Source organism: Panthera pardus, unplaced genomic scaffold (assembly GCF_024362965.1).
Source record: "Panthera pardus isolate Hobbes unplaced genomic scaffold, ASM2436296v1 HiC_scaffold_24, whole genome shotgun sequence".
Lineage (NCBI taxonomy): Eukaryota > Metazoa > Chordata > Mammalia > Carnivora > Felidae > Panthera > Panthera pardus.
Genome location: NW_026526810.1, coordinates 100,673,952 through 100,698,835, shown reverse-complemented (window position 1 = coordinate 100,698,835; position 24,884 = coordinate 100,673,952). Strand labels below are relative to the sequence as shown.

General features: G+C 36.4%; 1 protein-coding gene across 6 annotated transcripts in view; it reads right to left on the bottom strand.

Annotated features, from left to right (window-relative positions):
• Positions 1–24,884, bottom strand: part of SYT16 (synaptotagmin 16) — a 247,830-nt gene that overhangs the window by 74,593 nt on the left and 148,353 nt on the right. For 3 of the 6 annotated variants that reach the window (XM_019451602.2, XM_019451601.2, XM_053889475.1), the window contains exon 3: positions 18,747–19,413. The exons of the other annotated variants lie outside the window; for them this stretch is intronic. In XM_019451602.2, the coding sequence (XP_019307147.1) occupies positions 18,747–19,269 (523 nt within the window). In that variant the 5' untranslated portion in view covers positions 19,270–19,413. The remainder of the gene's footprint in view (positions 1–18,746; positions 19,414–24,884) is intronic. 6 annotated transcript variants of the gene reach the window in all.

The following is a 24,884-nucleotide window of genomic DNA, read 5'->3' as shown; positions in this document are numbered from 1 at the left end:
AAGCTCAGTGTTGGGCTCTGCACTGACAGCTCAGAGTCTGGAGTCTTTTTCAGATTCTGTGTCCCCTCTCTCTATGCTCATCACCTGCTTATGTGCTCTCTCGCTCTCTCTAAAAAATAAATAAACATAAAAATAAAGTATTAAATAAAAAAAGAAGTATCAAATGAAAAATTGTTTTTTTTTTTTCTGACTTGAAGCAGACATGCATCCCTAAGCACTGAGAAGCAGGTATCCACAGCACCTGTGGTGACATAAGGCATATGTGGTGATGAAAGGAATCTAGGTTCATCCTTGGAACAGACTTATCATCAATGTACAATATACAGACAGTGGAAAGATCCATGAGACACTGACTCCTGTAATAAAGCTCTTGGGTTTTTGTTTGGCCATCCATCATCTATTCTTCCAACTTCTGGAATTCTGATTTTTCTTCTGGTAAACCACTTTCCTCCATGCTCAGACCGTTTTTCTGGTAAAGGTCTCTCTCTACCAACTTCAGGAGTGACATGTGACATAGGTCTGTCCAATCAGAGCATCACACTTCCCTGATTTCTAAGTGATTGCCAAGATTTGCCACATAATTCCAGCCCAGCCAAGACAAGACAAGCAAATCAAACCAATTAGTGCTAACCCCAAAACTCTTTTTCAAGTTGCCAGAAAGTGGAATTTATTTTTCCACTAGATTACAACCTACGAAGATACAAACCTGGAGCTTCTGACAACCATATCACTACACATGGAGTCAAAGATGGAGCCCAGATGGAGACAGAGACACAAGACCAGAGGTAGAGGAAGAAAAATCAGGTCCCAAAGATAACATCTGAACTCCTGGATAGAACTCAGAAAGCCAGATTTACTCCCAAATTTATCAGTTACTTGAGTTCACTCCCTCTTTTTCTTTGCTTGTAAGAAATTGAGAAATTCCCAGTATAACTTTAATTTGGTTCAATTATGTAAATAGCATGGTTTCTGGGACACAAGCAATATTGCCTCAATGCCATTTTATGGTTAAGAGGAAGTCCAGCCTTGCAAAGGGAAGTATCAAGGGTCAGAAATAGTTTATATGCAAAGTGATCACATAAAAATGACTGTGTGGGGGTGCCTGGGCAGCTCAGTAAGTTAAGTGTCAGACTCTTGATTGTGGCTCAGTTCATGATTTCACAGTTTGTGAGAAGGAGCTCCACATTGGGCTCTGCATTGACACTGCAGAGCTTCCTTGGGATTCTCTCTCCCTCTCTGGCTGCCCCTTTCCTGCTCATTGTCTGTCTGTCTGTCTGTCTGTCTCTCTCTCTCTCTCTCTCTCTCTCAAAATAAATAAACATACTTAAAAAAAATAACTGTGTGTCATTATGGGTCTAAAACCAAGAGAACAATTTTCCAACTATCCACACATAAGTTTAGCAGTGACTACTTTATTGCAAGATCAAAACAATAAAAAACAGGAAAACCTGAAGTTTGAATTTGGTTTTGAAATATGCTCTTACATTACAGCTTAAGAAGATAATGCTTAAAATTTCAACTTCATGTTTCTTCCCACCTTCTCCCTGAAAATAAACTGATTTTTGAGATGATATAAAAGTTTTTGAAGTCTTTCCGTGAACAAGAGTGTGTCCTAAGAAAATCTCACACTTGACCTCTTTAAGCAAAAGATTTATGAAACATCAGAAAATTTCACAAACAGCAAAAATTCTGGAGTAACAAATGGACAGTATTACCAATGGCCAGATGCTGATAAGCTTGGGCAAAGCCACATTTTAAAATCAATCTGCCAGTGGTGCCTGGGTGGCTCAGTAGGTTAAGTGCCTGACTTCAGCTCAGGTCATGATCTCATGGTTCAAGCCCCACATCAAGTCCTGTGCTGACAGCTCAGAGCCTGGAGCCTGCTTCAGATTCTCTTGTCTCCCTCTCTCTCTGCTCTTTCTGTGCTCACACTCTGTGAATCTCTCTCCCTTCAAAATAAACAAAGATTAAAATCAATCGGCCAAACACACTTCTCACCCCATACCATGGCTTGCCCAATTACTTTTCCCTCTGTTGCCAATGCTCTTCCCTCATTTATTTGCATAGCCCACTCCCTCACTTCCTTCACAGCTCTGCTTAACTGCTGCCTTCTTGGAGAGGTCATAGTATATAAAATATAGCACCACATATACAAAGTATAAAACCACCTATGTAAAATACAGGTCATTCTATATAAGATATAAGACCATCCTATATAAAATTCTACTCACCTGATTAATTTTTACCCCCTTAACCTGCTTAATTTTCCTCATGGCACTTATTACCTATCATATCACATTTGTTTGCCTGGTGAATATCAAATATGGGTAAGAATTAGATGCCCATTTTACCAGTTACCTATCTCCTCCAGAAAGCCTCAGTTCACATGGACATTCTAGCTCTTCCACAATTAGTCTGGACCGCTTCAAAATCTATACAACTGCTTGGACAACACTTTAATTACTATATTCGTCAAGATCCAATCAGAAGAACAAAAACCACAATAGGTATTTCAATAGAGGGAATTTAATATAGAAAATTGGTTCTACAGCTATTGGGTACTGAATGAATAGAAAGAGGAACAGGAAGTAACTCAGAGACTGTAACTGCAGGAAGCAGCTACCACCCCTCAAGCTGGAGAAGCAAGGGGAAGCAATCAAGATTATCGAAACCAGAAGCTCAGAAACAAGGCTTCAAGGATATGAGGCTCAGACAGTGGGTCAGTCTGCTGGTGGTGGTTCAGGGTGTCAGAAGAGGAGCTCTACAGAGTCTAGACTCTGGGGAGGGAAAATTGCCTAGACAGGGTAGTCACCTCTAAGTGGGAGGCCATGAGGTTGGTTTTAGAATGCTGAAAGAAAGTGGATACTGGAACCCAAACTGTTGGTAGCAATAAGGAAGGCTCTACTGTGGTGCCTATAACAGAACAGTAAGGAAAAGCAGGAAAAAGGAATTCCTTTCTTTCTTCCTTCCATCTTCCAGTATCCCTCCACTGCTCCTTTTGGCACAACATAGGAGAATACCCCTGGCAAAAGAAAACTGTAGTTTGCAGAATACCAGCCTCAACATACAAAGCAGGACAAAGCAGAATAGACGTGAGCAGAGAGAGAATACCTGAAGACCAATGGAGATCCTAATGTATTTCTCCAATTTTATTTTCTTAGGAAAAAAGTCAAATTTAAAATGAAATGGTACAGTGGTTGACTCCTGACTGTATTATCACTAGCTTTTTTTGTACACCTTGTAGACTTTAATCTAGAATATCATAGATATACTTTGGGTGGTCCATGAACCCATGAAATTTCATTATAAAAATGTTTTGGTATATCCTGCATGTGTTTTCTGAAAAAGTAGGTTCATAACTTTTGTTAAAGTTTCAAAGGAGCCTGTTAGTCCCCTAAAATTTGGTGTCACTGCCCATGTTTTCATTCATTATTTAAACTTGCTATGGAAAGCACAGACAACTCTTAGATTCTTTTAATGCCTTCAGCACACCATTGGTTATAACTCTCTTGGTTACAGAACCAGTTGGAACCACCTCAAGAAAAACTGGGGGAGGACCAAGGAATCTATTCAAGGTGCCTCAACCCAGGAAGAAATTACCTAGTTAAAGCAAGGGGCTCAAAATAGCACTGTCTCCTTCATATATGACATCTAAAGAAACTCTGGTATATGTGCTCATAGATAAGTTTACATGGCAGAATTATTCATTATCGTGAAAAACTGGAAATAAATTAGGTGTTAATAAGAATGGATAAACTGGATCAACATGTAAATGGATAAATGGCATGTTATTTAATACAGTGGACTATTATATATCAGTTAAAATAAACTAAATCTACATGGGTCTGAATCATTCAAAAGCATAGCATTGAGAGGTAAACAGAAACAGGTTGCAGAATAACATGGTTAATATCATATCATTTGGATAGCTTTCCAACATGCAAAATTATGTTGTGTGAAATTTACAGATACAAATACTCGCAGCAAAAGAATAAAAACACATTGGGAATCACGCCCCCAAATTTAGACTTGTTTTACTCCTAGAGGAGAGAAGAGAAAGAAAACAAGGAGGAGTTCACAGAGGGTTCCAATCATATTGGTCCTGGATGGCGTCTTTAAAATAAATTGGAGTTCAATGTGGCAAAACTTTAAGATGTGGCAGAGTTAAGTGGTGGATTTGTGGATGTTTGTTATATCATGCTATATTTTTCTGTGTTTTGAAATGTTTCATAAATTTAAAAACTAGGAAATGTAAAGGGCACTAAAAACTCCATTAGCAGTGGCCTAGACCACCCTTGAGCATACTTAACAAGAGCTCAAAGGGAAAAGGAACTCATCATCACAAATCAGAAACTCCATTATTTATAAGGCTCCTTTTCAGAAACAAGACCATTTCTCCTCAGAGGTGGATATCTAACAAGAATACCAGGGGAGGGAGAAGGGGGATTTCCCAAAGGAAGGAGAATACAAGAGGGAAAAAAAGATAGTATCTCTATGGCATTTTAAAAGATGAATAAACAACACACAAACACACAGGTAAAAATCTTGCTCAGCAAGAGAAAACCAGATAGTAAATGAAGAAAAGGTCTTATTAAGTTTGTACTTCCTACCTGGCTCCAGCTTCTTCCCTAATAGGATAGATAATTGCAAAAAAGAATCACCTGGCTCTATTACTGTGTGAGTCTCGGGGCAGAGAAGACCCCTGAGCTTTTTCATTATCAAGTAATTCCATTATTAAAGAAAAATTCCTTGTTCCTTGGGAATTGGAAAAATGGAACTTAAGCTCATTTGTAGTATAATTTACCTCCTATCTCTCTAATCCATTCCTAATGATGGTAAGAGTAGGAAAAGAAAAAAAGGACTTTATTTCCTCATTTTAAAGCTGCCTTTAAAAATGTTCAAGCATTCTATTATAATAATACCCAGAAATCAAGGTAAAAATTTAATCCACATTCTGACCATTTGAATAAGTCATATGTTCCAACTTCTGTCCATGCAGGAATTTGTTACATGCCTAAAATTTCCCTTAAAAATGACACAAAATTGCAAAATACATAGCAGTAGCAATAAGTCTCCTTGCCTTCAAGTCAAGACTCTGAATACTGTACATCAGCTCCTAGCATGTTCATTAATACCTACTTTTTCTAAAACATGCAAGTCAACATATCAAGAAAATTAACCTCAAAAGGTTTTTAGAAAACAAGTTCTGAAGATTTTGCAGAATACTAAACTTTTTTATGACCAATTCTCAATAACCAAGGAACGTGATGGCATATGCTATCAAATGAAGGACTAATGAATGAAGACAAATTTAACTAGAGATAAGTTTATTTTCAAGAAAGCACTTTGTCAATGCAAAAGCAAAGTTCAAGTATTGCAAACAAAGGAAAGGCAGGATGCAACATTTCATATGCCATAACATGTCCTACAGAAAAGAAATAAAGCTCATATGATTTATAAATCAATTGCACTATATTACCTGATGCCTTTTAGTCTCAATTGCCACAAGCAATCCTAACAACATTGACAGAACAAAATACCCCGAATCCATAAAATCTTGAGACCCACCAGTAACTAAGACTGTAGGATTTTCCCTTTCATGTTATATTAGCCTCATAATCTGACCGAAAAGTCAAATTATGTCACCATGATTTCAAAGCCTGCTGTTCTATTTTTTTTTAATTCATTCCATCTAGCCAAAGAGTGTATCTAAAGTTCTATATGCCAGTGTACTTGGAACACATTAATTCCATTAGCAGGCTATTTCAGGAAATAGTGAGCATATTTCTTGGAAACAAATACATGTGGTTAAAAAACAGTCTCAAAAAAAAAAGTATGAGGTGAAAAACTGAAAACAAAGATGATTTTTAAATGCAATTAGAACTCTTTCCCATCACATATCAAAGTGTCATAACTGCTTCTTGACTGAGAAGTTGGTGTTTTGGATTTGGGTCTTTAAACCAAGAAAACCTATCTTGAGATATCACTATAAGGAGTCTATCTGCCTCTTAATCATAGGCAACTGCTAAATGAAGTGTATCTCTTTTCTCTGTTACATTACTATTGGCAACCAGATCCTCAGTAAGTGCCCAGAAATGTTTCCATGGTTACAAAAAGCATTCAGCATCCCTCTTGTTTTGGGCCAATTTAGCTTAAAATCTATTGTAGAGAAAAAATATGGCACATTAAGGAACATAAAATCAAGATACAATGTTATGAAAAGAATTCAAGGTTAAATGGGAAAAGCAGACTTGACAAGGCTTTTTAAAAAGTGCATATAAATCACTGATTAAAATGTCGCCTTTTCCTAGTGTATCTCCAAATACATCTCTTTAATAGACTGCAAAGCAGCCATGTACTGCAGCTGCCGTGATCCGTTGGAATAAAAGAAAAACTGAGCACTGATGATAATTTAAGACTGCTAGCCAGCAGGTAGACCCAAAAAAACCAAGTGTTTAATAGTCATACAGCTGAGAGTCCAGTCCCTTATCCTGGTTTTGTAGAGGGCTCAGGGTATGTACATATTTTGAGGAAAGAGGAACAAGAGTCTTTGTTCACTGGTTAAGAGGCATTTGAAGTAAATTAGTGGGCTATATCACATCAGGAAGAGAGACAAAGATGAAAACTCCCTAAAGGCAACTTAGTAAAGCTCCCCCACCTATAAAGTCATGAGTGAGTTGGGCCAATGAGACTGTCTCATTTTAGGTCTCTACTGCATTCCCAACTCCCACCACCACCAACAGCCAGGACATTGAAAGCATTTGTGCATCTTCTGGAACATATTAAACAAATGGCATAAGCTTTGCAATAATCTGAAGGAGTGGCTGATCTCTACGTGTGTACACTTGTCCACTCCCCATAGTGCTTTGTATACATGGTAGACATTCAATAAGCATTTGATTGAGAAAAGCCGTCATACAAAACCTCTCTTTTTAGAGAAATTTTTCTCCCCATATTGACCTATACATTCACACCTCCCTTTGTCATATTCTATTGCTCTTAGTTTCACTGTGAAATCAAAAAAAGCGAGTGAGATTTAGTTATAATACTGTTATGGACTAAATAGAAGACTTTCACTTCCAGGAAGATAGAATAGATGTACTTTTCCCTATTCTTCCCCCTAAGTACAATAAAAAACCCTAGACACTGTATATAAAACAAAGATAGGAAGACTAAAAGGTACAGAGAAGATGGTAGAATGGCCAGGGACCAGAATTCAAGGAACATCATGGTGGTGACTTTCTTGGGTTGTTTTGCCACACATAGCCCAGACATGAAGCCAAAGAAGCTGGAAACCCATAAATGCCAACAGGCACAGACAAAAAAGTTCCCAAGAAAAGCCCACTCTTTCTATGCAAAGGACCAGGGAAGGGGCAGCCTAGAAAAAAAAGAAAACTCAGATAATCAATGTTCTACTCTAGCTAAACAGCACAGTAAAAAAATAAAAAAAGAAAAGAAAAAGAAAAAAACTATTCCCTACCCTCATCCATGCCAGCAAAGTCCAAATGGGGAGCCTACATTCCCATCCTCACCAGGCTATAATGAGGCACCCTGATCAATATCCCCACCAGAGGGTGCCAAAGAAGGCAAAGTAGGGATCCAGGACTTTCATTTTTGATAGCCAATAATAAGCATCCTCTATCTCTATCAGAATACGCCACATGAGGAACTTGGACCCAGACTTGAATTGAGGCATTCCTGCCCCTCCCAACTTGGGGGGTATCAGAGGAGCTCTAGTGGAGACAAGATTTTCACCATCACCCAACAGTATTAAGGCTACCCTCAACTCAGTGTTAGTGGATCTCACATGGGAAGATAGAACTCCCATCCTCACCCAACAATAATGAGGACCACCCCTTCAAGAGTTAAGGAGGCCAAGAGGGAAACCTGGACTTCTGCCTCCACTAATAAGCCAATGCCCCCATTGCTCTGTCAGAGCCCTGTCAAAGACTCTCTTCCTGAGATGCCTTTTTGATGACTTCATTGTGTCATGAAAATAATGAAAACTATTTCTCTATATGTATTCATATTGTTTTAGATACCATTTCTTCTTACAATAGCTCCCTAGAGAGACAACATACATTCTTCCCTTCAATTTAGCCTCCAAACTGATGCTAGAGTTATCCTTCTAAAACAAGGCTCTGTTGGTGTCACTTATGATTATGATCTTCTTGAGATTCCCAGCTGCTTACAAAATAAAAGCTAAATCCCTAACACAGAAAAAACAAAGACCTTCTCAGTTGCAACCTAAGCTCTAGCCTCATTTTCCATCCCTGAAAATGTCAGTCTTGTCCACATATCTGTGTTCATGCCATTCCTCTAAAAGGAATGCTTTTCTCCCTCCATCCACCTGTTAAATTCTGACTCATGCTTACAGTTTGTAGTCCTATATCACCTGCTTTGTGAAACCTTTTCTGACCATCTCTGATAAAATTATCTCAAGAGTTACCATGTACCTAGTTCTTGTAGCTTTACACAAACTTTTTTTATAGGACTCATTACATATGACTAACTCTTAGGCATTACACAACTCATTATAGGAAAACCAATATCTTAGTTGTACATTTATCTCCCAGCCCAAACATGCTACTCTATTAATAAGAATGTCCAATTCAATTTTAGAATATAGTTTTAAGTGTGTATTTTCTAAGTCTCAGTTTCTACTTAGGATGTAGAACATTGGAAATAATGCTCCCACTCTTTCACAACAAAAACAATAAAATATAGGTATTTGTAAAATGACACATTTCTTAAACTCATCAGAGAGCTCTAGTCATAATATAAACAACCAGTCCAAAAGCGAAAAAAAGAAAACTTATTTCAAAGGAATAAAGGACTCAAGCATTGCCTTGCTAGGGGAAGATGCTGGATTTATGCAAGATGGTAAGAAGAAGCTAATATTTTCAAGGAATTTCTAAAGGCCAACTATGGACAAGCACAAGTGTACAGAACTCATAGGAGTCACAAATCCAAGGAAAATCGAAACCCATTTAGAAGCTCTTCTCCACAAAATTCATAAGAAAGACTGGAGGCAGGGCACAACAGGAGTAAAGAAAGTTTCTCTCATAGTGCAGTCCTGGAAGAGGGGAAGAGTGGCTACTATAGGAGAGGTAAGAAGTCTTGCCAAAATTCTTCTATGATATTTACATTATGGAACAAAGGCTTTAAGCTACTTGGGGAAGGGAAGCAAATTTTGTCACCCCTAAACCACAGATAAAAACACATTAACATGAGTGAATAAAACAAAATTAAAAATTCCACCTTAGGAAAAGGGCAGAAAGAATTCTTAGGGTCAGACCATCAGGGGAGGGGCAAAATTATTGAGAAGGCCCTAACTCTGTGACACAGGGACATAAGAACTGCCTAAAATAGGCTGCTCCAAAACAGCAGAAAACAGAAATTTCCAACACAACCACACCACATTAGCAAATACCAAGTAATATAGAAGAAAGAAGGCTCCTTCCAGGAGAGGGACAAAAGCCTAAAGAGAGAGACACTTTCTGAGGCACAGGCAAAAAAAGGAGACTCAAGGCTGAAGATAGAGCAGATTTTCACAAAAATCTGTAGAAGACAAGCCCCTACCCTAGACACAATGTAATAATAGAGAATTTTGAAGCCTATGTAACACTGAGGTTAACAATAACAGCAAAACCCACACCCAGATCAAATTCTGACTAAATTGACCCAACCTTCTCCCAGCATTAGAAAAGGCTAATATTTTTTTTCAATATATGAAATTTATTGTCAAAGTGGTTTCCATACAACACCCAGTGCTCATCCCAAAAGGTGCCCTCCTCAATACCCATCACCCACCCTTCCCTCCCTCCCACCCCCATCAACCCTCAGTTTGTTCTCAGTTTTTAAGAGTCTCTTATGCTTTGGCTCTCTCCCACTCTAACCTCTTGTTTTTTCCTTCCCCTCCCCCATGGGTTTCTGTTAAGTTTCTCAGGATCCACATAAGAGTGAAACCGTATGGTATCTGTCTTTCTCTGTATGGCTTAAGAAAAGGCTAATCTTATTTCCAGACAGAAATACTATTTCCTTTCCCTACCTATGATGTTTGATTTGAATCAAAAATTACAAGACAAGCAAAATAAAAAGAAAGGAAAAATACACTATCGAGAGACAAAGCAATCAAAAAAGCCAAACTCAGAGATGACTCTGATGTTGGAACTACCAGACAGGAAACTTAAAGTAACTATAATTAACATGTTAAAAGTCATAGTGGGAAAAGGGGGAACATGCATAAACTCATATGAAATTTCAGCAAAGAAGACTGAAATTATTATTTAAAAAAATTTTTTTTACATTTATTTATGTTTTGAGAAACAGAGTGAGACAAAGTGTGAGCGGGGTAGGGGCAGAGAGAGAAGGAGACACAGAATCTGAAGCAGGCTCCAGGCTCTGAGCTGTCAGCACAGAGCCTGACACGGGGCTCGAACCCACTGACCCTGAGATCATGATCTGAGCTGAAGTCGGATGCTCAACTGACTGAGCCACCAGGCGCCCCTGAAATTATTTTTTAAAATCAAATCAGAATGCTAGAAATAAAAATATATGGTAACAGAGATGAACTCATAGTCAGACTTTCAGTGGACTCGTCATCAGACTTGACACAAGAAAGTAAACTTGAAGAATAGATGTCATTAGATTGTACCACCTAAACTGGAGTACAAAAAGGGAAAAAAGAGTGAAGGAAAAAGAACATTCAAGAGCTGTGAGACGGTATCAAAAGGTCTAATATTTGTGCAATTGGAATACTAGACAGAGGAGCAAAAGAGAATGTATTAGAAGCAGTATTTGTAGAGATGGTGGCCAAGAATTTTCCAGAAGTAATGAAACTCACTAAACTACAGACACAGAAAGATCAGAGAACACCAAGACAAATCAACACCAGAACACACACACATACGGACACATGCACACACACCCGTAGATATAGCTGCTGAAAACCACAGATAAACACAAAATCTTGAAGGTATCCAATAGAAAAAAAAGACACTTTACATGCAGAAGAACAAAAGTAAGAATTACAGCATACTTCTCATATGAAAACTATGCAAGCCATGAGACAGTGAAATGACAACCTTAAAATGCTGGGGAAAAAAATAACTGTCAACTCAGAATTCCATACTTAGCTGAAATCTATTTCAAAAATAAATATTTTTCAGACAAACAACTAAGATAATTCATTAGCAGCATATACGCCTAAGCTAAAGACTTCAAATAGCATAAATGAGGCAAACATTCTTATTTTAATCAGAGAGACAACCAATCTAGAGACAACCATCTAAAGCAAAACAGCATCAATGTATTGAGTATTTCTTTCATGTATAAAAGCAAAATGTATCACAATAAAACAAAGGACTTGAAGGAAAAATTGGGAATATACTGTTGTAGTATTACTAAACTATACCTAAAGCAGTAAAATATTTTTTCAAGGTAGACTGCAATTAATTAAAGATATATGTTGTAAATCCTAGCATGACCATTAAGCATTTTTTAAAAAGATACGTAATTTTTTAATTAAAAAAAAGAGATATGAATAATGAGCCCAGAGTGGAGAGGAAATGGAATCTTAAAAATAGTCAATTCAAAAGAAGGCAGAAAAAAAATAGGATAAAAGAAACGAAGAATAGGTGAAACAAATAGGAATAATCTAATGACAGATTTTATTTCAACAATATCAAAAATTACATTAAATATAAACAATTAAGACCAACTAAACAGTGAAAAAAAAAGACCAATTAACTGAAAATTTGTTAGGTTGGATGAAAAAAAAAAGACCCAATTTTATGCCATGCACAAGAATACCACTATAAATATAAAAATAAATTTAAAGTTAATGAATATACCATGTCAACACTAATCAAAAAAATATTGGGAGGCTCCTGGGTGGCCCAGCTGGTTGAGCTCAGGTCATGATCTCACAGCTCCTGAATTTGGGCCCCACATCAGGCCCCGTGCTGACAGCTCAGAGCCTGGAGCCTGCTTCAGATTCTGTCTCTCTCTCTGCCCCTCCCCTGCTCATACTCTGTCTCTCTCTCTCAAATATTAACAAACATTTAAAAAAAATTAAAACAAAAAAAGAACACTGGAGGGGCACCTGGGTGGCTCAGTTGGTTAAGTATCATATTCTTTTTTTTTTTTAATGTTTGCTTGAACCCATGAACCAAGAGATCACGACCTGAGCTAAAGTCGGAGGCTTAATAGATGGAGCCACCCAGGCGCCCCAAGCATTGTACTCTTGATTCTGGCTCAGGTCATGATCTCACGGTTGGTAAGATCAAGCCTCACATCAGGCTCCCTGCTGACAGCACCAAGCCTGCTTCCTCTTCCTCTCTATGCTTCTCTCTCTCTCTCTCTCTCTCTCTCTCTCTCTCTCTCTCTCTCTCAAAACAAACAAATAAATAAATAAACATTTAAAAAAAGAAAGAGCTGGAATAGTCATATTAATATCAAAATAGACTTCAGGGATAAAAAAGGTATATTACATAATGAGCAAAAAGTCAATTCATCAAGGAAGCACATATTTCTACAATGTATATGGAATTAATAACAGGGCTTCAAACTACATGAAGCAAAAACTGCTAGAACTGGAAAGAAAAATAGCCAAATCCACAAGAAGAGTTAGAAACTGCAATACTTTTCTCTCAGTAATCAACAAAACAAAATCAGTTGGCAAAATCAGTGGATAAAATAAGTATATAAAAAATTCTGAGAAAAACATCCTCAAAAAACGTGAAGTAATTTATAGAACACTGTGCCCAACAACAGCAAAATACATAGTCTTTTTCAAGTACATAGGAAACATTCAACAAGTCAGAACATATTCAGAATGATAAAACAAACTTTAACTAATTAAAAAAACCCACAAAATTATATAAAATACGTACTTAGACCATACTGAATTAAACTAGAAATTAGTAACAGAAAGTTATCTAAAATATTTCCAATATTTAGAACATAACCAACATACTTTTAAGTAAACCACATATCAAAAAAAGTCAAAGGGAAACTAGAAAATATTTTCTAATGACAACTTATTAATAATTATTGGATGCACATAAAGCAGTTCTTATAGGGAAATTTATACATTTAATAATTATATTAGAAAAAAGTAAGAACAAATTATAACCAAAGCAAGCAGAAGAAAATAATAAAGATAATAGTAGAAAGCAATAAAATCAGGAACAGAGAAACAATCAAGAAAAATTAATAAAACCAAAAACTAGTTCTTTGGAAAAAAGATATATAAATTAGATAATAATTTACTCAGACAGACCACACCCTCTGCAAAATATGAAGACAAAAATCACCAATACCAGGAAATTTAAAACATTTAAAAGATAGCAAGGAAATACTATGTCTATAAATTTAACAACATAGATGACATTTTAAAAATTCTTGAAAAAACACAAACTGCATAAAATCACTCAAGAAAAAGACATATAACTTGAATAATCCTATACATACTAAAGAAACTGAATTTGTACTTGAAAATATTCCCCCTCCCCATCCCTACTTCTCAACACAAAATTCCTGGTTCAGATGGGTTCGCTGGAAAACTATAGAAAACTTCTGAGAAACAAATAAAGCTTGTTTAATTCAAATTTTTCTAGACTACAGGAAAGGAAAAATGTTTCAGAATTCATTGTGAATTCATTGTGAGGCCAACATTATCCAGATACCAAGACTACACAAAGAGTACAAGAAAAGAAAACTACAGCCTACTATCCCTAATGAAAACAGAAGGAAAACAAAATCCTCAACAAAACACTGGCAAAACAAATCCAGCAATACATGAAAAGAACAGTACCATGATCAAGTGGATTTTATCCTGGGTATGCAAGACAACTTCAACACTCAAAAATTAATCAGTGTAATTCATTTCAACAGACTAACCAAGAAAGATCACATAATAATCTCAATATTTCAAAACAGCATTTTACAGAATTCCTTTTTGATAAAAACTCATAGCAAACCTATGGAAGGGAACTTCTTCAATAAAATAAAGAGCATCTACAAATACCTACACCTAAATACTAATAGTGAAAGACAAAGTTTTTCTAGTAAGCTCAAGATCAAGGCAAAGATATCTATTTTCATCACTCTTATTCAATAGAGTGCTCAATAGAGCATAATCAGTTAAGATAAATCAATAACAGAAAGGGATATTGGGAAGGAAGAAATAAAACTGTCCTTTTCCCCACTAATTGTATTATTTTCTATGTAGAAAATCCCAAAATACCTGCAAAAAACTATTAGAACTAACAGTGGGTTTAGAGAGATTGTAAAATATAAGGTCATTATACAAAAGTCAATGGCATTTTTACATACTAGCAAGCAGCAGTTTTAAATTTAAAGTTATAAAAGTATTCTTTACAAAAGCATCCCCAAAGAGGAAATACTTAGGTATAAATCTAACAAAATATCTATGAGATCCTTTATGCTGGAAACTACAAAACAGATGGAAAAAAATCCAAGCACTAAATAAAGCAATATACCATGTTCATGAATTGAAAAACAAATATTATCAACATATCATTCCCTCCAAACTGATCTGTGGATTCAACACAATTCCAATCAAATTCCCAGCATAATTTTTTAATCAAAAGTTTATTCTAAAATGTATATAGGAATCAAACCACAAGAGACTCTTAATGATAGAGAACAATCTGAGGGTTGCTCGAAGGGGAGGTGGGTAAGTGGATGAGCTAAATAAGTTATGGGTATTAAGGAGGGCAATTGTTAGGATGAGCACTGGAAGTTATATATAAGTGATGAATCACTAAAATCTACTCCTGAAACCAATATTACACTGTATGTTAACTAACTAAAATTTAAATTAAAATGATAAAAAAATAAAAATTAAATGGAGAAGCAAATATAATCAAAACAATGTTTTAAAATAATAAAGTTGGAGGGCCCACACTAGCTGATTTCCAGACCTATTATAAAGCTATAGGAATCAAGGGTGCCTGAGTGGCTCAGTCAGTTAAGCATCTGACTCTTGATTTCAGCTCAGATCATGATCCAAGGGTCATGGGATTGAGCCCCACATGGGGCTCCCACTGGGCATGGAGCCTGCTTAAGATTCATTCTCTCTCTCTTTCTCTCTCTCTCTCTCTCTCTCTCTCCCCTCCTCCTCCTCCTCTCTGCCGCTCCACCCTGCTCACATGCTTTCTCTAAAATTAAAAAAAAAAGTTATAGGAATCAGGACAGTGTGATATTAGAGAAAGAATACAAATATAGATTATTGGGAAAATATGGAGTCCAGCAATAGACCCACTCATGTATAGATAATATATTTCTGACAAAGATCCCAAAGCACATAATGGAAAAAGGATAATCATTTCAACAAATGAGATAGGAATAATGGACATCTATATTGAGGGTGGGAGGGAAACACTTTCATCCATACTTCACATAATATTTAAAAATTACCTCAAAATGTATATCCCTAAATGTAAAACCCATATCTCTAAAATTTCCAGAATAAAACACAGAAAAAATGTCTTTGTGACCTTAGGCTATACAAAGATTTCTTAGATATGATAACAAAAGCACAATTCATAAAAATAAAAAACTTGATGAGATGGATTTCATGTAATTAAGAATCTCTGCTCTTCAAGGGACACCATTAAGAGAAGGAAAAGACAAGGCACAAAACTGGGAGAGAATATTTGTAAATTGTAGACCAATAGAAAAGATCCAGAAATGTATCTCATACTCAGAATATAAACATAACACTCAAGTCTTGAAGATTAAAAAGCAGTTCAATAACAGTGGGCAAAAGATTTGAAGACTTTACTAAAGAAGCCACACAGATGATAAATAACTGCATGAAAAGATGCTCGAAGTCATTAGTTATTGGGGAAATGCAAATTAAAATCAAAACAAGAGTTAAAACCTATGAAAGGCCTTGAGATTTTATCCTACTTGCACACTAACAACTTTGCCTGCTACAATTTTTATGGATGTTGGCAGAAGACATAAGACTTGAGTCAGAGACAAAGGATGTTTTATTACAGTACCACATACTACATGAACATCACATTCACGTCAGTCCCCCACTCTCCAAGTACTACGGGGGCGATGCAGAGGCAGGCTCAGATAGATGCCCAGCATGGAAGCGATGTCACAGCCAAGGAAGACCCAGCTTGTGAAATCTCTACCATTTGCAAGCAAATCTGCCTAAGCTTTGCCCTGAAGTGAGACATTATCTTTATTAGACTGAAAGGCAAACAAATCTTCTCTCTGCTCTGAAGAGAGATGCTATCTCTATCTTCCAAGGCTCTTTGTCATACAAACATCCTTGAAAAGATAGTCTAAAATAAGAGGCTGTTTGTGACTTTGCTCATAGGACAGACTGGAGACCAGAGGAGAGTGATCTCCCAATAAGAGCTATCAGTACACACCTGTGAGAATGGCTGAAAAACATTTTATGATAACACCATGGTAAAGTGAAAATGAGTGACTACATTAATTTTGGGAATGTGAAGTGGTATTCAGATAGCAGCAGAATTTCTTAAAGTTAAACATATACTTCCCATATGACCTACTCCTAGGTATTTACCTAGTTGAAATGAAAACTTACATTTGCACCCAAACCTGTTTCGCAAATGTTTATAGCAGCTTTATTTACATTGCTAAAAACTGGAAACAACCCAAATATCCCTCAGCTGATGAATGGATCAACAAACTGTGGTGCATTTATGCAGTGGAATACTACTCAGCAATTAAAAAAAAAAAAAAAGAAGCAAACTACTGAAACACACAGCAACATGGATGAATCTCAAATGCATTACTGTAAGCACATAATAAAAGAAGCCAGATTCAAAAGGCTACCATCTGCATATTTCCATTTATATAGCATTCTGGAGAAGACAAAATGATAGAAAGAAAATGTACCAGCAATTTCCCGGAGCTGGTGGTAGAGAAATGAGTACAAAGGGACTTGGGGGAATTTTTTTTGAGGTGATGGAATGGTTTATACCTCAGTTGTGGCAGTGGTTACAAGACTGTGTATTAAAACAGAGCCATATACTAACAGGGATGAATTTTACTATATGCAAATTATAACTTGGAAAAGGGAGAGGAAAAAAAGAGAAATAATATGTATAAACTCTAGAATTGGACTTCCTGAGCTGTGCCTCTTTCTAAATACGGATCTTGGGTATATTCACAAGTTCTCTAAGCATAATCTTCTCAACTGTGATGTGAGAAAAATAATAGTATCTATGTCTTAGAGTTGTTAGCTTACCTTGTTGTAATGATGTTCCATCATTAATTATTATTTGGTGTCCTATTATATACCTAGCATTATGCTTGATGTTAGGGATACAAAAATTAATCTATGATGTGGCTCCTGCCTTCTGGGAGGCTATGATCCACAGACTAAACATCCCCTGAATAAACCAATAAACACATTGTTTTACTGTCATTAGATTATTACAACAATTACACAAATTTTAAAAATCCAATTTCAAGCAACTATTAAGCCAAATTCATGTTAATCATTTTAAATACAGTTCAACTTTAGCAAGAATTTTCTAAATTAGGAATAGAAATTTCAAGTCAAATCTAAGAAATCCTATTGGTTGCCCAGATGTTTCTAAAATTATCTTTACAGATAATTTTTAAAAGCTGGAAATTGAATTTATTTATAAGTTTGTCATATTCAGAAAGAATATCAGCCTCCCTTGTTTTTCCAATTTATTCTAGCATTTCAACATTAATTTAAGTAAGAGTATCAAGAAAGTACTATAAAAAGAATATGAAATTATGTTTCCTCATTTTCTAAGATTTCATGTATCTGGATAAAATGTTTCCTTAAAAAGATAAAACTAAGAGGAATCACTGAAAATGGATGAAGAGGCTGTGAAGTATTCCAGAAAAGTCTGCTTCCCCCAAAAAGAAAGGAATTAGTGACATCACCTTTAAGTCACATAAAAGATCCAAGAATCTTGGTGATATATGTATGCATTACAAGCACACATCACATATACACACCCAACACCTTTCTTGGCCTGTCATGTACCTCTGTCCCTCAACCAAGTCGAATGTTCTTACTTCAGGCTTAGAGCGTTAGAAACATGAGAAATTCATGCCAGGACATACTATAGCTACTTTTACAGAGTTAATTACATTTTCACTATATTCAACATATCTGACAGGATAAAGCTCTAAAGACAGTTTGTTGTAAATGTGTCCTTTCCACTCAGGGCTTAAAGAAAATCAAGCTATTCTTATTTCAGAGGTTTCCTATCTACTGTCATCTCACATCACGTCTCAGTGAAACGCTGTGAAAAGTGTTCTTGGAGTGTTATCAACTAAAAATTTTGCAACAAGTATGGCTTTTTGCACAGGATTTCACACCGAATAATATAGTAACATCTAGAGATTCCTAACCAAGTGAAAAAAAGAGAACATTTTAAAAGATCGTTTAAAAAGCATGACATATGCACAAGGGCTTCTCAAACAGAGCCCACAAACTTGTTTTCACCATTTTGCTTGCTCTGAACTATTGTTCTGGAGTATGGAGCCCACAAATACAGATCTCCCAACGTTTTATATATTGAAAATATTCCTAAGGAGTATATCTCTCAATAAGAAGCCAGTATGTGGAAACGTTTAAAGAGAGAGAAAAATAAAATTCATATGATAACTAAAACAAGTCAAAATAAAATTAGTAGAAATGTCCTTTGGCAGAACCCAGAGAAATTAATCACTGGCTACCTTACCTTGCATTTTTCCATTAATATTTTCTAAAATACCAGAGAGCTGGCTGTCAAAGCTGTGCTGAAGACCACTTCTTTGCTTTTCAAGGTGACGTTGTTCCTCAGCAATAGAAGAGAGCATATGTGGTGGCTTTTGGTCATCAAGGGTCTGACTGGGCCACTGGGACATTATGGAACAGGAGTCCTTTTCAGGTTGGCTAAGTCTGGGGCTTGAACTTTGAGCAGAGTCCTGCAAATCACTATTACAACAGGAGAAATGATCCACTTCAAGAAACAAGGGATTTTCATCCTCTTGACGCCAATCATTGCCTTGTTCTTCATCTTCAAAGTAAGCTTCCTGAATCTGAATATCATCTAAGTCCTGGTCTAGCTTTTCACTTAATTTAGAGTCTTGCTTGTTTAAGTTAACCAGCGAAGCAGATAACATATCTCCTGCTTGCTGGAGAGCTTCATAAACCCGAGATATCCAGGAAGAGAGAGGCTGGAAGAAGTTCTGACCATCCTGGGACGCCATGGCCAACACCATGGCCAGCTATCTGATGTCTACAAGTCCACTTGTTCAGTTCCTTCAGTACTCTGGACTTAATGTGAACTACAGAATAAGCATGATGACAAATTAAATTGGAGATCTCTTAATGGCTGTGAATAGTTCACTCTCAAAACTTCTCAGCTGAAACAGAGGAAAGAAATACTTACACCTATTAAAGTAACAAACTCAGACCCATTACCAGATAACCTATAATCAATGTCAAACAACATTTGGAGACAAAAAGAGATCATCATTGAAGTCTGAAAGTAGCTAAATAAAAATGACTGTGGAAATCTAAATGTAGATTATTTCAATGCCTATTCACCTACTCAGGCATGTGCAAAACTTCCATCAGCAGTAATGGGCTCTATTCATGTGGACTGAGAGAAGTCTATCCCCATAGACCATACTTAACAATGTGAAAAGGATAAATGAATCTTCATTAAGAGGCAGTTGGACATGACATTTCAAAATACAAGAAAGGTTGGATGCTTCATCTACGAACCTGCAGATCCCAGTGAGCAGGCTAATAAGCATCTCTGCTTCATGACACAAAGATTTATCCATTCAAAGGAGATGTGTGCCTGGAATTAAAAAGCTTTTAACAGATCTTAAAGTAGGATTTTATATTTTTGTGCAATTTCTAGAAATCATTTATATTCTTGGGGAGCAAAGAACCACTGCAAAACAGAGTGGCAAGTGCAGTATGCAGCTTACTGGAGACATGATCCTCGCATCTGGTTGCCTTTGTCTGTGTTCCAGCCTCCCCAAGACCTTCCTCTACAGCCTGCAAGATTCCTGAGAGACCTTCCTTCCCACAAGATTCACAACCTGAAGGAGGGGGCTATAAAGACATCAACATAGCAACAGGGCACAACGAAGATTCTAGAGCTAAACATCTATACTTTTATACACATGCATGCATACAAACATATACATAAATTCATATATATATGTATGTGTATTGTGTGTATATATACACACACACATATATATGTATATATATGTGTGTGTGTATATATATATATACACACACACATATATATATACATATACATACACACACATATATATACATATATATGTACAATATATGTATATATATGTGTGTGTGTGTATATGTATATATATATGTGTGTGTGTGTGTGTGTGTGTATATGTGTGTGAATATTTATATATATCTTATTGCCCTAACAATGCTCATCAACAGCTCAGGATGAATGCTATAAATGATGGCAGAGCCTAAATTCACTGATTGTGCTTAACTACCCCATCTCTTCTATAGCAATAGCTTCCTTCTGACTCAGTCTACCAGCACTCCTGTATATTTCAGGCTTCTTGACCTCAGGCTACTGCAATTGATAGGATTGCCTACCTTCTCCTAAAATTTTCCTTCTAGCTTTTTTTTTTTTTTTTTAGTTTTTGTAATAGCCATTCATACATGCATTGATTCATCAATAAACAATACTCATCACCTGGGAGAGCTGATCCATCCAATAAGGCTCAACATTTTTGTATACAAAATATACATCTCCAGCCCTTAGCTCAATCCCTCTATACAGGTTTGTATCCCTGGTTATCTAAGCTAGTGGTTCACAAACTTTGTGGAAGAATAACCTGGTAATCTAATTTAAAAAAGAAAAGAGTCTCAGACTGGTTGAAGGAATACACCCTGGATCTTTTTATTTTTGTCAAGTTTCTCAGGTGACTCTGACACACACCAAAGTTTGAGAGATGCTGATCTGAGGAAAGAGCTACACTTGGGGGTCTCACCAAAATCTTAAATTCAGCCATCAAAACTAGCACATAACTTTTGCTACTATAAGGGTTCAACACCCTAGACTCACATCTGTGACTTTCTCTCTTCACCTCTGCTCCCTTACATTCCTTACATTCCAAGTTCTGCTAGCTTTAGGTCTATGAAGACCCTTCCATTATGTTTGTAGAGTGATCACTTTTCCTACACTCTAATCTTCCCAGATATTACATACCTAGTTGGTTTCCGTCTCAAATCTTCTCCAGCCTCAATCCATCCCTTGAGGTTTGCTCACCATAACCTGACCTTCAATCAGGTCTATTGTCTGTCTCCTCCCCTAGAATAGATATTCCTAGAGGGCAGGGACTGTAGGTTTTATTCCCTAGCTTATCCACAATGTCTAGAAGTGTGCTAAGTATGTAGTCAATTCTCAAGAAATGAACTAATGAGTGCTATTTAATATTGTGCCTAGAATAGTGTGTAGCATAAAGTGTGTACTCAAATTCACTAAATTCATGAATAGACCTCAGAATTGTTGAAAACATCTTAACATCACCACACAAATCCCCTGCAGGGTATTATAAAAGGGTTCTTTCAGCATTTCTTCCACTCCATTTCACCACCCACACAGTTTTTGTTTGTTTTTCCTCCACAAATATTGTGCCTCAGTTGTGCTTCAGATGATCACAGACCTAGAAAGTTCCCTGAGAAATCACTGGGTTTAGCTTCTAACACTGTCTTTCAGTACTTGAAACATTTTAAGATGGAGATTGCATATCTTCCTTAATAATCCTTTCTATTGTTTTATTACACAGAGAAAACTTTATTTTAATATTCAATCCAAAATATTTTAATTTAAGTCAGGGTTTTCTCATCCAATCTTTGAACTAGTAACAGCCTCTGTTCTTTTTTTTCCCCATAAAATAGGTTTATTTTAGAAATTTTAGGGAAAAAAGATAAGCAAAAATAAAAGAGGTAATAAGGCATAGTCTCCATCACCCAAAGATAACCAGCCTTTTATTCTACGTCCATAGGATAATTTTTTATACATATAATTCATTGTCAAGTTAGCTTATATACAGAGTATACAATGTGCTCTTAATTTCAGCATAGATTCCCATGATTCATTACTTACATACAACACCCAGTGCTCATCAAAACAAGTGCCCCCCTCAATGCCCATCACCCATTCTCCCCTCACCCCTGCCTACCCATCAACCCTCAGTTTTTTCTTTGTATTTAAGAGTCTCTTATGGTTTGGCTCCCTCTCAATTTCTAACTACTTTTTTCCTTCCCTTCCCCCATGATCTTCTGTTAAGTTTCTCAAATTCCACATGAGTGAGAACCATCCACGTTGTTGCAAAAGTAACAGCCCATGTTCTGGGTCTCATATCTCTTTCTTTTGTAATCTCTGTCTATCAAAGCCTCTAGGCAATTTTTCTAAAAAAAAATAAAGCTTATATCACTCCCCTAGTTTAAAAGGAAAATCAAAAAGAAACCCTACTGAGGTTTTCCTATTACTTATAGTGCAGAATTTGAGCATTGGCAGCCCATCTGTCAAAATCACAAAACTCTGTGTTTATTGATGCAGAGTTCTTTAAAAATTAATTTTGATGCCTCCAATTCACTACAGTCCTCATCTCTCCCTGTTATATGTACCTACTTGCTTTATTCATTTTTATGTAGCCTGCCTGACCCCCTGGAAGCACCTGAATTTTTAAGTCCTACCCTATAGGATAAAGTTCACATTCTTTACGATGGCATACAAGAGAAGAGATGCTCAAAAAATGAACAATCAGGGGTGCCTGAGAGACTCAGTCAGTTAAGCATCTGACTCTTGATTTCAGTTCAGGTCATGATCTCATGGGTTCGTGAGTTGGAGCACTGGGTAGGGCTCCGAGCTGGGTGTAAGCCTGCTTAAGATCCTCCCTCCCTCCCTTTCTCTTTCTCTCTCTCCCTCTCTCTCTTCCTGGCTCACATGCATGCTCTCTCTTATCCAAAATTAAAAAAAAAAAAAAAAAAAAAAGACCAATCAGCCCTACCTAACTAACCTTAGTACTGGAGGGGTCCTAGAGACCTCCTGTAAGTTGCCAACTCTTTAACTGATGAATCACTGGATGTGAGGACTTCTGGGAGGTGGAGTCTCAGATCAGTGGCTATTTATCAACCAGTTTGGAAGTATTTCAATTGCTTCACAACTCACAAAGCCATCCCTCTTGTCCTGACAGAATGTCTAGCTCTGTATGAGCTGTTCCCAATAACACTGCCCCACAGTGATAACTTGGCTATTCTTCACCACCCCTCATTGTAAAGTCCTATGTTCCAGTCACACTAACACACTAAGCATTTGTCATAGTAACTGTGCTCTTCCCTGACTTCTGTTTGCTCTCCCCAGATGCCTTCTCTCCCTGGCCTGCCTGGTAGATACTTACTCATTTTTTACAATGAAACTCCTATTGCATATGTCAACACTTCTACAGTCAAAGGTGTGGCCTCAGAGTACTTTAAATGTGTCTTTATGATGTAAGTTTTCACTGGATATGGTAATTATTTGTCAATCTTCCTCTTCCAATGGACACTATTTAGAATTAATAATTCTAGGACCCACACAGGGTAAGGGCTCTTTATCTAATGTTTGCTATGTGAATGAATGAATGAATGAATGTTATTAATGAACAATTTTCTTCATCTATAAAGTGGAGTTAGCTCACTAGATAACCCTTAATAGTTCCTTTCTGCTTTGAAACCCAAGAATTTACCAGTGTGGGCCAAAAAGCATTATAATATTGAGCCTGGATATATTCAGCATTAAGTTGCCTTTTCAAAGATTGGTTCTGTACCTTTGTCAATAACCACTGTCAGATGATTTTGGAGCAATTAGAAAGGGGCCAAATATCCAATATCCATCTATATATTAAACAGTGTCCAATTGTTATATTCTACAATACTAAAAAAGAAAGGGCACCTAAAGCTGGAACATGAAAAATTACCTACTTAGCAACACTGGAGACGTTTCATTTTATACTAAAGCAATAATATAAAGCCAAAAGAACTAAGTGCTAGCAGAGTAACCAGGGAAATATCTTTGTTTCTTGGGTAAATCTCAACTAGCTTGGTAGAGCACACCAAAGGTAATAGCAGATGTATACCTTGTATCCTAGTTCTTCAGGAACTTTCTTACAGCTGAAAAGACAAACTGGCATGTGGTGTCACAATAATTATTTTTAAACACATAGGAAAAGAAAAGTAGTAAAGAAAAGACAGTCCAGGTCCTTGGATTAGAAGGAAAAATACAGATAAAGTCTGTGGTATCTGAGAAGGCTCACCATTCAAATTTACAGTTCACGATACTTCATTATTCCAAGTATTAAAAAAAAAAAAAGGTGTGTGTGTGTATGTGTGTAACATAAAAGCTCCTACCATAAACATAATCAAGGAAAGTTTACAGCTTCTCAAAATACTCAGAATAAACTGGCAATCTAATAAAGAATTAGTTAACAACCAACTCACAGGAATAAAAGGTCCAGCAGAGGGAATACAGTCAATGATATTGCAATAGCATTTTATGGTGACAGATGGTAGCTACACTTGTCTTGAGCATAGCATAATGTATAGAGAAATTGAATCATTATGTTATACACCTGAAACTAATGTAACATTATGTGTCAACTCTACTCAAAAAAAATTTTTTATAGAATTGGTAACAGCCAATAAATAAAAGTGAAAGGAAAACCATTGATATATTCCAGGGGCTACATTACATTTCTTTAAATAGCATTTTAATTAGAATTTTTCTCTATTAATTTTAATTATAAAAGTGTTTAATTAAGGTCATTTTAAACATAGGAAGTAACTA